Source organism: Patagioenas fasciata, chromosome 3, assembly GCF_037038585.1.
Source record: "Patagioenas fasciata isolate bPatFas1 chromosome 3, bPatFas1.hap1, whole genome shotgun sequence".
NCBI lineage: Eukaryota > Metazoa > Chordata > Aves > Columbiformes > Columbidae > Patagioenas > Patagioenas fasciata.
In genome coordinates this window covers 85,589,694-85,604,137 of record NC_092522.1, presented here as the reverse complement: position 1 = coordinate 85,604,137, position 14,444 = coordinate 85,589,694, and the positions used below count along the sequence as shown (strand labels likewise).

Genomic DNA, 14,444 nt, shown 5'->3' with positions numbered 1-14,444 from the left:
ATAGAAGGAAATGAAACAAGCTTTATACACAATGTAGAAGAGACGGGAAAATGACAAATATCATGGCAAAATATCCAAGTCCAACTTAACAAAAAAGAAAGTGGGAAAAAAAGCCAGATTTCAAGTGGATATTCCATTGTTAGGATACCAAAATACAATATATGTGACATATGATAACATTAATAATTGTAAGGATTCACTAGTTATTAAAAACAAGCAAAATCACTGTGACTTTGAAGAGACAGGATAGTTGATAGCTGATGGCTTTAACATTGTTCCACAACATAGCAAGCCAAAACAAAGCAACAGCACATTGTCATACATTACAGGTAATCTTAGCACTTACTTTCTCATAATACTTGATTTCATATTCAGTAATGACTCCATTGGGATGTTCTGGTTCCTGCCAGGAAAGCTCCACGCTCCTTTGCAGCACTCGCTCTTTCATTACTCCACTAACTTGCGAGGGAGCTGTTTGGACAAGATGTGTCAATAAATAAAAAGCAAATTCGTTGGATGACTAAAATCAAATGTCACTACTGATCCACCCCATGCTGAGCCACTTTCATTAAGGCAAAAGAAAGCACTTTTTCATAGCTCAGAATTCAAAGCTAATGAATATTCAAGCAGGACCCTATTACTGTTCATAAACTTAGAATGGAAGTCGAATTAAAGTTCAGACAGCAAAAAGTGGCATTATTCAAGTTAGTGCAAAACTGAGATTAATGGGATAGGAATAACAATCAAGCAAATTAATTCTGATTAAGATAGCAAGGTAGATTTTTAGATTGATGTGTAGCAAATTAAGAGTCTAAATATTTATTGCATTTATTTCTGAAATGCGCATAAAAAGAAAAATAATGTTTTGGAAACAAAATCACATTTTAGGCTGATTATGTTCATATAACTTATTCCAATTCTGCTTAAAAAAAAAAAAACCGTTGCACTATCTGATTATGGCATGACTTGGTGATGAAAACAGCTTTGTTAAGAGACTAAACCCCCACTTTTTCTTTAATTTAAACTTTCCAGGGCATTATCTCTTTAGAGCTCAAGTTTCTATATTTGGTCTTTGATTTTTTTGAAAGTGTGAGACAATTGAAGAAGTAGATCTTATGAAATAAAGGGGTTACTGTCTTCCTTCACCTCACTCTACAGAGACATACCTATATACACACTCACACGTGTGCACACATACACGGAGTTTCCGAATAAAAATCACCAACAAACAAGAATTTTTTGAAATCAAAGAAAGTCAATAATGTACAATCACTATAGAGCCATTGACTGTCATTTAAAAATGTTTAAGAGATAATTTAATAAAGTGTGAGCGACTGAAAAATTAACTTGCTTTATTGGTTTATCTCATATCGATTTATCTCATAAGGATGGAAGAATTTCCAGTGATGTGTGGTTGTAACGGAGGTCTAATATCACACTTATCCTCAAACATACATACTGCCTCTATGAATGTAGTACAAAAGTCCTCTTAAAACCTAGCTCTTTAAAAAAACCCACAACTTGATCCTCAGCCCCCTACAGTTAAAAGCAAAATGACACTTATGTGTACAGGACCTTGGTCATATTCAGAGAGCAGATTCAGACACAGGAAAAGAAAACTTGAGATAAGTTTATTTATATGTTTTCAAGTGTATAATCTAGTACTGATTCTACACTGGAATGTTCAAATAAAAATCCTGTAAAATTTAAATCTTTTTCTAGGTAAAAAAAGAACAACGTTTCAGAACTGTATATAAAGATTTCACTATGTAAAATGATGTACAGTCTTCAGAAAACACAGGGTTCCTATCCCATGCAACAAGCAGGTGAACTGCACTTTCTCTTTTACCATTCCCCTTGAGTCTAATTAGAATAACTCTCACTCCAATATTCTTTAGTGTGCAAGCTTTATTTAAATAACATAGAAATAAAATACATAGAATGCATACTCCTGTAGCATTAAGAATAAAAATATAATGGTAACAAAAAAGATATATGGCACAACTGAGACAATAATTCCCTAAAAAACTTAAAATCTGATTGTTAACTTCTTATTTTAATTGTGACATTTCTAACTTTTTTATTATAACACATATATTCATGTAGGTTTTTAAATTAAATTTATTTACATTTCATTAGAAGCTCCAAGCAACCATGAAAATTAAGGATTGAAGCTGTGCATGATAATTTTCATTAGGAAGTATTATGTTATATATGATCAATATAATCAGAGTTGAAGACCCCTTAACATAGGCTGCCCTACTGATAAATTCACAACATCGTATCATGCAAACACCACAAGTTGATACACCATTCCAAAGCCAGGATCTCTCTCTTTTGCTTTTCTTGCACTCTCTTTCTAAAAGCTTAGCGAACTTTCTCTAATTAGTGAAATATATTCTTTTTCGTAGCTAAGAGTCTGGAATGCAGCAAACTAATTTACTCTGTCTAGTTTTCTTTGCCTTGATTAACTAGTTGTCCTCTTTGTCTAAATGAGTAACACAGCATCCTGGCTGAATTTCAGAGAGGTTATTATGTTTCATGTATAATGTTCTATCTCATCCAGATAAATGCTTTCAAATTGCTAATTTTACATTTTAGATGCCTAAAATCGTTAATGTTCATACTTATCATGGAAAAAAAACCCAACATGTTACCTAGGTCATTGGAGTTTGTTCTCAACGTTTGCTGCCTTTTGTTTTAGCTTATCAAATTTTTTCATTCCGTTGGTCATAGCATTCATTTTTTTTAAGCAGTGAAGCAAAATGAACTTGCTTCCTCTGGTATTAGTTAACTCTCTCTGTGTATGTGGTGAAGAAACAGCAATGAAGAGAAGGAGGAACAGAGAAGGCAGAAGATTTTAATCGGGGAAGTGAAATATATTATGTGAGATTCCTACTTAACATCTGTACAAAGCACAACACCAACAGTCATTTTCCATTCTGAAGGAATTTTCAAAACAAAATCTTTGTGCTTTATGGACATTGCAAGACAGTATTCAAAACTCTTCAATAAATGCACTCAACAATAAATAATCTGTCAATTAATACTCCTTTCATTCAAGAATGCTCAGATTAAAAGCTGGTTTGTCATTTGGTTTTAGCTGTTTGTTTTTGTTTTTTGGAGGGGAGGGTTGTGTTTTGGGTTCTGCCCCCTTCCCCTGTAACTAAAATGTTGTGCTACTTTTCATTGGTAGAACCACCACACAAGGAAGAAGAGAATGTTCAACCCTGCAGGTTCTATCTGTTGGTACCTCTGAAGACGATTAAGTTGTATGTAATTCCCATAACACATGATATTCCTAAAATGCAGTTAGTTACATATGCTTATTTTGTCTCTATATTTGTTGGGGGAAGAAGGGAATCACCAACTTGGTTGAAGCCAGAGTATCCTTCTCTGGCAAGGTATACTGATCTATTGTTACTGCAAGAAAATCACTGTAAACTAGAGCAACCACATAAGCCAATCTATTGACGCTACAGGCCAGACGTATACGCTATCTTTCTCCTGCCTTTTGAGTTGCATTTCTTGAACTCTGCTTTATGAGACTGTACAGGTCAGAACCATATTGTTCTTTATTCTAGTATAATAATTTCATCTGTATTCTCTCTGCGGCTTTCTTGCAGACTGTTTTGTATTCGTGTTTTATTTGTTCTGGCTTCATCACACCTCATTTTAAACCTTTAGCCCGTTTCTTATTGCCTACCTTTGTTAATTAGCTAACAAACTATTTATGGTTTTGAAACAACTATGTTTGAGCAATCTTGAAAATGAGTTAAAGCATTCAATTAATCCCTAAATACAAGGTCATATATGTTATTAAACCACAAAAAAGATAACTCTATTAAAAACATAATTTAAAAAATATTATTAACAATAATAGTTGATTAAGTTTTGTTTGTTTGTTTTTGTTTTGTTGTTGTTGTGGGGTTTTTGTTTGTTTTTCATTTAGTAATCTAGCTCTTGCCATTGCATCTATAACAAAGCTGCTCATGGTGAAGACACTTCTTACAGTATTTCTAGATAACTAAGTACTCAGTCTTGAATGACTTGAGCATGCATAATCCCTACTGCATCACTTCAGGTTACAAAGAAGCATCACTTGTCGGAATCATTATTTCCATAATGTATTACACTGGGGGATACAGGCTGTTCAAAACACCATTTGCTATCAACTTTCTTTCTGATATACCTCATCTCTTCTTTTTCTCCTTCCTGCTGACACAACATCCAATGCATCAAACAGACACAGCCTCTCAGGGCTAACAGGCAGATGTACCTACACATGCTGCATAAGAAAGTACTTAGAGAATGACAGGCACTCAGCACACTCATTCACCTTTTTTAAATGATTCATATATACCATTCAGCAAAAGGAAAAATTGATTTTTCACCAGGTTTCAACATCACAGCCACAGAGAAATATAACTCTGCTGGGCTTTACTGATAAAGCCTTCAAGTTATATAGATTTCAAGCTGGTCATCATTTTCAGATCAAGTTATAGAAAAAGTTAAAACTGAGGTGTCAAAAAGAGCAGGATATTTCAAATAACTATTCTAGTCCAGAGAGAATATTGCATCTGGTAGACTGATGTGTTACATCTATATTGCTAAGCCAAACATATGGTATATTATTAATGAGTGCAAATATTTATATACAGAAAACTGTACTGATTGTTTTGGAAGGCATTGGTTTTAGTCCAGAGTCCTCTGAAAATGTTTAAAATTTCTCATGCCTTTAATCTCTATGTGTAGCTATTCTCTGATTCTTACGCCTAACATTTCCCTTGTTCCCCAGTGTACTTTCCAAAAGACAAAGATATATGCAAAATTAAATCTTTTGCACTTTGTATCAGAAACAAGCAAACAAACAAAAACCCAACAAAACCACAAACAAACCAAAATAAAATACAATACTAAACCAAAACAATAAAAACTGAAAAATGAAAATGTGAAGATGGACATTCACATATACAAGGAACCAGGCATAATGCACCTATTGCTAGCACAAAATCAACTATAACACATTTTTATTGAAAAAAAAGATAACTCAGAAAAAGAAACATACCTAGCCATCTCTCTGATATTTCTTAAATTTCTGCGTTTTAAATGTGTCTCAATTCCAGCAACAACATCAGTCCTGGAGACCTTTAATTTGATACTTTTTAAAAAGTCTCTCTAGCAGAAGCATTCCAGGTGTTCAGTAGTGTATGTGTATAAAACAAACCACTAAAAAGCCTCAGAAATAAGGGTTTCAATCCTGCAGTACCACTTCATGCAGAATGTTTCAGAAATGAACATGAGTAAAGGCTCCCAACATAAGACCAAACTCCTTATCAACAAATGCTACCAAATATATGTTTGCAACTCCAGTTTTGTCAATTGTTACACAAAGACTAATGAATGAATGGGCTATCAGCCTTCCTTAACTATTTTTTATACTTATTTATTTTATAGCAGCAATAATGTGCTTAAGACAATCTGAGCTTCACCTGGTACTTGCTGAAATCAGCACTAACACTCTCATTTTCATAGAATGGACCCTTACAGCACTTCCTAAAGGACAAAAAGTCTTGACTTTTGACATCTTTCCTTTTAATATCATGAAGATACGCATAGTCACTCAAAACCACTGGCTTCTCATACAGCAGCAAAAAGATCAATTTTTATATTCCTGCAAAATTGCATCTTAGGGTCCAATGTAAGTTTTACATTATAAGAAGCATTAACATAATTTTTCTGCAACCATGTTTTACAGTAGTTGGGGGGTGTTTGGGGTATTCAGCCTGAAGGGGATGTTGCTAACAGATGCAAACCATGGAAAAAATGGAGATATCGGCATCCCAATGGTTATAACCTGCTCTATTACTTTTTTAAAAAGTGTCTTTGCTGTCTTCTTTCCTGGCAGAAATCTTTGTATAACAGAGTTGCTTTGACTCTACATCTATTTTAAGTGAGACTGGAATCTGGCATTTTACCAACAACAGATGCAAAATGAACCCATGTATACATATATGGAAATAGTAGCAGAAAATTATACTGTTGTTAGCTCTTAAATGGTTGTTCAGGAAGAGAATACAAAACTCATGATACTCTATTAACAATGCTGCACTGATATTACCCAAGTGGCACCCTTCTGCACTGGTTTGTGTACTAATTTGCTCCCAAGAGAAAGTGTGCAAATGAAGTCACAACCTGGCCTCACACCATGCTCTGGTTTGCTCTGAAGGGAAACTTACACATCAGAATTGCTGAAATTACTAAATATGACACCTGGAGGGACTGCAGCTACCTCTGTCAGGGGCCTGGGATCAGCATGTGGCACCACACTGGTTTTTATGCTCACCTGAAGCAAGTATCTTGACAAGGGTTTGCAGGTACTGGGGAAATTTTAAGACTTTATTGTGTAGACATTTCCCTTACTTGTTTATTCATTTTCCCATAAATATGAAAGCTTTGTGTGGGAAAAAAAAAAAAAAATTTAGAGCACTGTAATGTGGCAGTGCTATTCAAGCCATGATAGACATCTGCCACAACTTGTTTGTTGAATTCTTCAGAAAAAGGGCCTACATTTATCTTCATGTTTACACTAATATGCACAATAATTTTCATATTGTTTTTAATAAGAGTTCATAACACCCCCCCATAAAAACCAAACAAAACAACAAAAACAACAACAACAAACACCCAGAAAACAGGTGGTTTTAAACTGCACGTTATTAAATAGATAGATGGAAATTCATAAGACTTCCTTTTTTGTTACAATGTGTTTCTGTCCCCTCAGTTAAGTCTCTACATGACAAAGCAGCCCATGATAAAAGATTATTGAGTACCACTGTATTATGCCATTAGTACCCATTGCTTTGGATCAATGACAGAGAAATTCCCCACTGTGTTTACAAGCTGCAGCATTCAAAAAGAGACCCAAATAAATCAGATATTTTACACTAACAATATCCTACAAAGAAGCCATTTTAACTTCCTCTCTGATACACTTTACTTTCCGGCTCATAAATACAGCACAGTATGCCTACAATGCTCTATAATCCACCAGCAGAGGCACACATGGCTCTTTGGGCCACTTGGGGATGTCCTGAGTACATGGTAACAGCCAATGTAGTCAAGTAATACTTGACTGCATTACTCCATTTCATTTTCTGCCATTGCTTTTGTGGTTGAGAAACTCAAATTACCTGCTGATCTACAGAGAGGAACAGAAGCAGTAGTTCCCTGAATACTTTTACAAATCAATTAATAAATGCAAGTAAAAAAAAACAGTAAAAACAACAAATACATTCTGATTTCCCCTAATATCATTAGCAAAGTTTTAAGAAAACGTATACTCAAATAGCATTCTTACAAAAATGTAGCGATTTACTAATTGTCCATATCTTTTATATATCTGATGCATTTAAAATACTTAATGGTTTGCTAATTCCTTCATCAAGCTCAAAAGTCATCAGCTTTATCAGTTTCATATGCTGTCGATTCTGGCAGAGTTCTGGGGAGGGAAACTGATAAAAAGAAAAAGGACTTACCAGAAAGAAATGAAACAATTTAGAAAGATCAGGGTTGACAGTTTGTCTATCATGCTTTGTGGTATTTTTTTTCTGGTCAGAGTCTACATCTAGACCCATTCTATGAAGTCCCCTGTTTCTCCTGCCTGACATTTGGAACAAATATTATTGTCATGTCTGTATGCCATTTCTTCCAAAACTGGCAACTTGGGCATCAATCAGTGCTGAACGGATGCTGAGTTGCGTAACAAGTGACAACATTGACTCCCATGGCATCCACAACTCTTGCTTTGTGAATAAGTTTTGACATGTCAGGCACAAACCTGATTCTTACAAATGTGTTAGAGTAACAAACCAGCCTTACAAATAACAGAGAGGGGCTTTTGTTCTCCTGAAGCATTTGTTTACTTTTGCAGAAGAAATATTTCTATGTTAATTAGGTTTTTCTTTTGTCATGCCTTCTTTTGCAATTCATCTTTCATAACTTTTTTTTTTTTTTTTTTTTTTTTGTTAACAGAAACATCTGCCACCAGCCTTGCAGTAAATCCTGGACACACAGGTATTATTCTTCATTAAAGAAAACAAAACACCACAAACCTCTCCAAAGATGAGGATATGCTTTCCCCTGGTGAGCTACTCAGACACATTATGTTCTCCTTCTGTCTCCAGCCATCTCTGCTGGCAAGTGTCAATTACAGACACAGGTTTTAGGGAACAGAAGGATAAAGCACAATTTACAAATACGTTCCTCTGGAAGCAGACAGGTGTAATGACTGAGACTGTCTGCTGTAATTGAATTTCATGCTGTCATCTATTCAGTCACAAAAAGATATCAGCTTCAAGGATGCTACGTATGGGGAAAAAAAAAAAATCCAAACCCACCTTAATACATTCTTATTGCTACTGTATAGCTAATATTGCCACCCTAGTTTGACTTCTCTAAAAGTAAAAGTTGCTTTTGCTAGAGGGTATGAGGTGATTAGAACAGTGGCTTTGGAGGCCTGCAGACTGGTACAATTATGTTTATTTAGTGTATGATGCCCAAGAGACAACTGAATGAATTCCAGCCCTATAACAAAGCATTTTGTTTCACATATAGCCAACCAAAATCTGGAAACATAGTGCCATGCCAAAAAAATAAAAAAGAAAAACAGTTGATCAAATATTAACAGAAAAGCATATAAATATTCTATAAAGATGTCAGTACAAAACAATGATTATCATTGTGCCAAAGGTTTGATCAAACTGATGCTTTCAACGACATAATTGTTCAGTGGGGAAAAAATACTACTCTACTAACATTGCTAAAATGCGTGAAACTTCTGTTCCAGCCTTCCAAATTCCTGTGAAATGCATTATAATGGCACTGCTAACGACAGACATATTTCTGAAAGCAGCATTGGTGGTATTCGCAGGGAACACGGGAAGAATTCCTTGAAAAAATGGCCTGCATTTTTTTTTTTTTTTCATGTTATGAACCTGTACTTCTTCCCCCAAAGAGCAGTAACTCTCTAGAATTTAAGGAGATACATATATATCCGTCTGGGATTCCCTGCTACAGTGATAAATATCAGAAGTAACAAGCCTGAAGTTAGTGACTATGTGCGGGAGTGAAAGTCATGTTCATGAGAGGAAGGTCAGGCACAGCAGTCAGTCCATGGCTCCCTCGGTCAGAGCTTGTGGAAAGCAGCAGTTTCACTGACCAGAGTGAGGTCACCACTGTGGAGAACTGCCACTGACATAAATACAATATTCAAAATTTCCCTTGAAGTATAAAAATTCACGTACATTCTGACAACTGGAAAAAGAACCTACTTGACACAATGCTGATTGTCCCAAATGAAATAATTTTGGAAGTATGCATGAGTTGTTAAAAAAATTCTGTCAAACAAAAGCAGAGGAGAATCCCTTATCTTAGGGGGAATATATTTCATAAAGTGAAGCTAGTTGATTGGTCTGAATACGCAGTATAAATCAACACAGGCCTACTGAGCAATAATTACTTTGGAGGTAATGTCCATATTTACTTAATAATAAAAGACACAAAATTTGCATGAAAATATCTTCAGTTTGTTTATTTTATTTTTTTTTTTTTTTTGTAATCAATAATATTAAAACTTGAAACAGGAATAACACATTTCTAGGACTTACACAACGATACCTGATAAATTGGCATGATTTTTTTAAAAAATGTATCCCTACCATCTATTACACAAACACTAAATTCTAAACAGAATTTCCAAAATACCTTAAATATTCCTGACTTTGAGTAGACATTGGTTCCTAAAATCTCCTTACTACTTGAAATCACATGCGATTTGAGGGAGTTTTTTTTGTTATTTGAGAACATGCTATGGTTCAATGCTTCTCCACGTTCTGTTAACCGGAAAATTTTGCACAAAGACTTGTCTGATTCAGAAACTTATTAAACTGGAAAGACATGAATCACTTAATGAAAGAACTTACTACGTGGTTTTAAAAGCTGTAAAGCATCACCATCTTTTTACAGAATTTCTAGTGGCCTCACTTCCCTGAATGCTATGCGGCTCTAAGGGAAACCCAAGATCTATATCCAAAGGTTAACTTCTTGGAGATTTAGATTACGAAAATGTCAATTGCACAAATTATAAACCCATTTAGCTTTCTGATTAGTTTCACTTCTAGTATACCATTTAGGGCTCAATTCTGACCTCTCATCAATTATATTTTAGTTTGGCTGCACTGATTTTATCTAAGTTATCCTTGTGTTATACCAATGGAAATAAGATCAGAATCAGGTCCTAAGGGTAAAGTAATTAAAAATGTAATTACCACAACTGATCATGCAACGTAGCTACATCATTAGTTGGTTACAGCTTAAAAAAAAAAAAAGATTAAAATTTCTTTTTACTCTTCTATTTCAGAAGTAGATCTGGATGGAATCCAAACAATCTAACTTAGGCACCTGGGTGCACCTACCCTTTAGGCGACTACAGCTCTCCTAAATCAAGTGCTTAAGTTCCTCCAAATAGCTTTGCTCCCTATGACAGAAAGATAAGTGAACTGGAAATATCCAGAAAGACATCCTGCTTGTTTAAACTAAGACCTATAAATTTGTAAACATCTTCATTTTAAAGCCTCTGAGAAACTTTATCCACTAACGACATAGTGAATTTAGGCACTGATTTTAGGAGAAACAGATGACCAACAGGTACACTAAATAAAATTGACATTTACATACTTCTTAGGTGAGGTAAACTCCATCTTCCTCGCACACTATCTAGAATTTCTTCTTATCTCATAAGTTTTCCTTGTGAATTTAAGGAAGTGTATTCCTTGGTCCTTAAGGTAATTAGTCTGGAGTCTGCTATGACTTACCTCTCATCACATCTTGTGGGATCCAGGTTTCTACACATAATCATATAACTCTAATTCTTGACAAGCTTAGAAGTATTTTAGCAAGCTGCTAGCTAAATACTCTGACTCCACATTTACAATTGTGTGGAATCAATTTAATGCTGAAAAATATTCCTAAATAGAATTGAAGTGTGAACCAACATTTTTATAAGAAAAACAAGAAAAACAAAACCAAACCCAAACCAGAACAAAAGCTCCTGGGTGTGAGTATCTTTCAGTTTTTAATGGCGTGAATAAGTACTGACTGCACTGACTCCTTTCATCCTGGATGTTGAACTTTAATCAATATCTAGGATGAAGGAGATAAAAATGGGGCTCTTTGCAGTAACAGAAAACCATGCAATGTTTAGTCAAGGTTAAACATAAAAGAAAAAAAAGAAAAAAAGAAAAAAAAAGAAAAAAAAATACAAAGCTGTTCTGTCATATTGCAGAATTACTCAATATATTGGAAAAATAAGCAAAATTACATTAGCATCCTTGAATAGTTTATTATGGTTTTATTTATCCTAAAAAATATACTTAGGTCTGATTCTCCATTTCCTCACTCATAGTGGATGTATTGGGAGAGTGCAGGGTTGGTCTCTTTTTCAGACTGCATGCAACATACACTGTCCTTTTAAATAAAACTATGAAAAATTGTGTCTATACACCTTACGGGTCCTTCCAGGTTGCAAAGGTTACGACAAAAATACAGTAAAACTGGAATGTCACAAAATAAATTAAACTTGAGTCACAACCAGAGCACTATCCTGTGTTTTAAAGAAAATTACCATTTTCCTACAAAGACTTTGTAGATCATTTTTCAATCACTGTTTTTCTAAGAGAAGCTCTAACTCTACGGTAGAAATTATTGCTCCCTACATGTATATATAGCACGAAAGTTGTATTCACCAGCAACATCAAAAGACATAAATTTAGTGATTCCCAAGCACATCACGAGTAAAGCAACTCAATTTACATGAGTGAGTACAGTGTACAATATCGTTCACATTTAGATTAGCTGAACAATATGACATCATTTGGACCAATAGTGTATTAAATACCAGAACATGTAAGGTTGCACAGTGTGTAAACAGAAAGAGAAATAGGACTAGATCCTCTGCATATCACTCTATTGCCTTATTCATATGAAAAAGATCCAGTGTATTTACACTTATGAATGTATTATAATACACATATCAACATGGATATACATCAGAATCATGAACATCTATAGCTTGTTTTCTTAATTAATATAGTTTCAGAACTGCTGAAAACAGATATACTAAAACACTTGGAAAGTCCTGTCATGATCATTAAATGATAGAAACACTTAATCTACTCATTACTTATATAAGAGTTTCTATAGTTCTTTAAGTGAGCCCCACTGAAGAAGGTGAAATAGCAGAGAGCTTACTTAACTAATCAAAGCTGTGCTACACACATGCTCAAGGATAATAAAAAAGGCAAAACAAAATGTCCCCCTTTGTTCTGAATAGCCAACAGTGGTTGAATTAATCATAAAATAAAGCTGGCAATGATAAGGGCTTATTTTATTTTAAATCTCTACTTGAAGGGTTTTTCTTTTTTTAACCTTGTAATTTCTCTAATCCAAACTAAATTAAAGGTTTATGAAACGTGCATATAAAGTCAGATAATATAAAGACTCAAGGCACTTTTATAATAACATCTGTATCCCACAGGAACCAATCAGAGCTTCATACATGCAATATGTGTGCAGATCAAACAGGATAGATACCATCAAATGGACACGACTGCAAACTGATTTTAGGAATGGAACACCCAACAGACTTTGTTGCTCCAGGTATGGCCTGAGATGGAAAAAACACCACTTGATTGGTAGGACTCATTTTCCATGCTATGTCTTTCATAGGGTTTGAGGGTTTTTTTATTATCTTATTATCATTATTCAGTTTTAAAAGGCTACCCTAATATTTGTTTTCTGTAATAAAAATACAGAGATGCTGGTATCTGTATCAATTGATTACCCATAGCTGGGAAATAGCCTCCCTAATTTAAACTCTTGAATCTACAAAGTAGTCACCTAATGAAAAAAATCTCTCCCAGAAAGAAATCTAATGAAGGAAAGGGGGTGCCCTTAAAGGCCTCCAGAGAGGTCATCTTACCTGGCACAGCTCAGGCACCCAGCTAGGGAGGCAGGAGTCCCCTCTGAGGGACCTCAGAAGCATCAGCCACTCTTCAAGAGGCAAATCAGGCATGTCCTTTAAGCAGCCTGGTTTACTCAGAGCTTAAAATTTGTGTTGATATGTGATACACAGAAAAGTTTGGCAGATGGAGTCTACCACCTACCCACCTTTCTGCTGCAGTCATTAACTTTTCTCTGGGATCCCTAGAAACCATTCTAACCCCCTAGATACAAACATAATTTTGAGTTTCTGCAATTAATTTCCACAAGATTGTATTCTGCGAGACACACTTGCATAAAAGATATGTAGATATATATGTGATACATTAGGACTGTGCGTAATGCAGGTTTGTGCAGTGTAACATGTAATCAGCTAGCCAGCTGACCTACAGCACAACAATCATATATATGTCTTAAGTAAATGAACTTGGACTGAAGTTACAGGATGACCCAAACCTGTGCTTGAACCCTACATTTTACTGTACAGCCAGTCTATCCAGATTACATACTCCAATGTTAAGTACGTACTACTGGTACACTTTTGAACTCTGTGGTAAGCTGCTGACAAAATAATTAAAAAACAACAAAAAATAGATCATCAATACAGTATATAAAAATACTTAGAATACATTTTTATATGTATATGTATTTTATATATATTTAATAACAAGCTAGGACTCAACCCCCTGCCCCCCCCAAAAAAAAAAAAAAAATCAAGAAAGAAAATCCAAATCTGCAGTGGTTTTGAACACAGGTGGATTAAATTAGTGTGAAAATATCCTATTTGCTACTTTTCTTTAGTTTTCATACTAGTCCATAGCTCAGGGAATACGGTACAAGAAGGAAGAGATAAGGTGTCATGGTTTAACACCAGCCAGCAACTAAGCACCACACAGCCACTCACTCACTCCACTGCCGTGGGTGTGGGAGAGAATCAGAAGCTAAAAACTACAAAGTCCTTGACTGCTTTGCAACAACCTAAACATCAGTGTGTTACCAACATTATTCTCATATGAAATCTGAAGCACAGCACTATACCAGCTTCTAGGGAGAAAATTAACTCTCTCCCAGCCAAAATCAGGACAGAAGGGAAGGGTTGCAGGTTTTTTCAGTCAGTGCTTGCTTTATGAGAAATCAGATGCCTGCATCTTCCTCATCGATTTTAACATGAAGAAAGCAAAATCTGAAAAAAAATTCTGTCCCTGTCCTGATTGTATAACAGCAAGTGAAGTGCCTTGACTGGTCTTGAGTACTCACTCAGTGCTTCCAGAAGGTCAGGAATACAAGCAGTTGGCTGGACTTTAAAGGAAACTCAAGTTGAAAAAAAAAAAAAAAGAAAAGAAAAAAAAGCCATTTTAATGACTTACCAGTGTCTCAAAGCAGGT

General features: G+C 35.0%; 1 protein-coding gene across 7 annotated transcripts in view; it reads right to left on the bottom strand.

Moving 5' to 3' along the window:
* EPHA7 (EPH receptor A7) overlaps positions 1 to 14,444 on the bottom strand; it is a 163,412-nt gene that overhangs the window by 42,715 nt on the left and 106,253 nt on the right. For all 7 annotated transcript variants that reach the window (XM_065836021.2, XM_065836015.2, XM_065836020.2 and 4 more), the window contains exon 6: positions 347 to 471. In XM_065836021.2, the coding sequence (XP_065692093.1) occupies positions 347 to 471 (125 nt within the window). The remainder of the gene's footprint in view (positions 1 to 346; positions 472 to 14,444) is intronic.